This window comes from Temnothorax curvispinosus, unplaced genomic scaffold (genome assembly GCF_003070985.1).
Source record: "Temnothorax curvispinosus isolate PA1 unplaced genomic scaffold, ASM307098v1 QBEX01015791.1, whole genome shotgun sequence".
In the NCBI taxonomy this organism is placed as follows: Eukaryota; Metazoa; Arthropoda; class Insecta; order Hymenoptera; family Formicidae; genus Temnothorax; species Temnothorax curvispinosus.
Genome location: NW_020225571.1, coordinates 1 through 2,702, shown reverse-complemented (window position 1 = coordinate 2,702; position 2,702 = coordinate 1). Strand labels below are relative to the sequence as shown.

Below are 2,702 nucleotides of genomic sequence, written 5' to 3'. Positions count from 1 at the left end.
GCGTGTCTGATTATATATGTCCTCCGGAGCGAAGCCCGGGTAACCAGCTAGTATATATATATATATGTATATATAATGTTAAAATGAATCATTTCCTTAGATTTTTGGAAGTAATATTTAGTCGATTCCAACCAAAACGGAAGTATATTTGGAGTATATATATATAAAACACATGACATAAAAATATAAGTAGAAAGGACTGTAAGGGTCACAACGCGGATCACGGTGCGTTCAGATATAAATGTGATTTATTCCTCGAATTACAAAATTCCAAACGTTTTGCAATAACAACAAAATAAATTTTAGTAAATATGTAGTATAAATGGCACCCTCTTCGATCGATTTTCTTTGAAAACAAATTTTGTATATTTTGTGTAATTAAAAAGATTCTGAGAAGGGGAAAATCATTGTTCATGTTCTGTTTGTTTCTAATTAATATTCAAAATCACGATGTCAGTAAGTAAGGAAATAATAATTGAAACGATAATTTATAGATATGTATTTCGCTTCTTTCAAATCCGCTTCGACCGAAAACGGCACTTCTCATTGCTTATGTTATTTTAAGTTTTCTTTTTTTTTTGTCTAATTTTGCATAAGATACTTAATTTTTTTTTAATTGACATTAATTTTATTAAATATTTTCGTAAACAGTAAAATTACCTGCAATAATTCGTGAAAATAACTGTTATATAATACATACTTATTATAGTTCTTATAAATAAATATATTAATCGTATTATTTTGCAGACATGCCTTATAATTTAAATTGAAAATAATATAATCATATATGAACTTATATGTATAATTATATAAGATTATATATGATTAGGGGATCTATTATGGACTTGTTCGAAATGGATTCCGATCGGAATTGTTCAGTTATTTCCTAGATTTTTATTGTCTTTTCTAGGGAAAACGGAATAATTCCGATCGGAATCCATTCCGAACAAGTCCGTAATACGTGCCCAGATCAGAATATTGCATCTCAAAGTATCCGATAGATGGCATTCAATGGGATCTGTTTCTCGCATTTAAAATTTGAAGAAAAATTCACAAGTTTCCCGCTGGAAAAAACAAGAGATATACTGTTGTACAGTACATCTTTTAGCTCCGGCATGTGAGCGCGCGCGTGTCGTCGTTCCGTGATGGTATTTGAAATTCTCCGGTGCTCGTTAATGATAGCGCCTCTTCGCGGTGATCACACTCTACAGATAGGATGTTTCCATGGTCATCACCGACTTATTATATGTAAAGAACCGATTTCATTGTCTCTGTTTTAATTCCGAGGTTTAAATACGCTTTCAAACCTCGCTTTATCAGTTTGTTTATCAGTGGTAAACTTGTGAATTTTTCTGTTAAAATTTCCATAAACACCAGATGTGTAAGTCGGGACAAAGAATTGATATTTAACGCTTTTTATATCTTTGACAATTTATTTTATCACGTTGACCAAATCATTGTTATTCGAATTGTTTGTTATCAGATTACTTAAAGACCCAATCCTAAGGGTCGAAACGTTATAAATTTGTTTCATTACATTGGTTGTTAATTGTTGTCGAAAATAATAAACAATTTCAATTTGATATAATGTATAAAACTGAGCAAATATTAAATTTAAGTCTTATCCTAAGTTAAATCTCTCTAGTTTAAAAAAAAACGTTGATATTTTGTTTTAATACTATTTAAAGCTCTTCTTTATTAATTCCAGTTTTGTGCTTCAATATATTCTCATTGAAATTAATCGAATTCCAGAATTCTTTCTCTCCAAGATTAGCATTGCTGTCCATGTTAATTTGATCAGGACTAGCTATATGTAAATAATGAAGTTCTTTTCTTAAAGAATCTAATCTTGGCCATTCCACATTGGCTACTTTTGGAATTCTGAAAAAATGTGAAGAATTAGTATTTGTGTTATGTGATTTTACGTTCAATTCATTTCATGTGCAGTTTCATGCTTACCCTTCCGTAGCAAACAATACCCAAAAGTCAATTAATTGTTTCTGCATATCGCGATCCTTTTGCGTTGTTGTTGGGTTTACCCAGGGAGTATTTAATACGTAGAATACGTCGTCGCCATGAGAGACTCCTAGTAAAACGAATTAAGTGTGTAAATTTTTAATTAAAACTCTTTGGAATATTGTTACGAGCGGACAAAATTTAAATTTAGAATCTTTCAGTAGCCAGGAATGTAATTATCAGTAGAGCAATATATTGATTATTTATCCAATTTCTGATGGTACCAGACGACGCTGTTGCCAAGCCGCGGGCCTTACAGGCATAGAATTACAGAGACAAGACCTTCTACCTCCACTAAGTAGAGAAGCACACGCGTGGGGTTCTCTCTACTTGAGTATAAATAGGCGTGAAAAAATGTCACGGTGATCTTTTTAAGCTTAAGGTTTTTCAAACCTTATCTCTCTTTATCGCTCAACTTCGGTTTAGTTTCATTAACGATATTTAATTTTCAAACTTTTGTTTTATTCAAAATCTAATTTCAATTTAACAGTTGTAATAAGGAAATCTCTCGAAATAAAGGTAATATACCTTTAAAATTCTGAAATATATTTTGCCTAGAAATTAACACTTAACCATTTCCTTGAATACCTATCCAGTCGCTGCCAAAGTGAGTGGCAATAGAAAAGTCCATTTAAAACTGTCGCTGCCAAAAAGTGTGGCAACAGAAAATTCATACTAAATCCTAA

General features: G+C 31.5%; 1 protein-coding gene across 1 annotated transcript; it reads right to left on the bottom strand.

Moving 5' to 3' along the window:
* Window positions 1–1,413: 1,413 nt before the first annotated feature.
* Window positions 1,414–2,696, bottom strand: LOC112466065 (venom carboxylesterase-6-like). The gene is made up of 2 exons (XM_025033947.1): window positions 1,960–2,696; window positions 1,414–1,881 (listed from the first exon to the last, which is right to left on the bottom strand). Exons 1-2 carry the CDS (start codon window positions 2,004–2,006, stop codon window positions 1,683–1,685), a joined length of 246 nt encoding a protein of 81 aa, XP_024889715.1. The 5' UTR covers window positions 2,007–2,696; the 3' UTR covers window positions 1,414–1,682.
* Window positions 2,697–2,702: the final 6 nt, after the last annotated feature.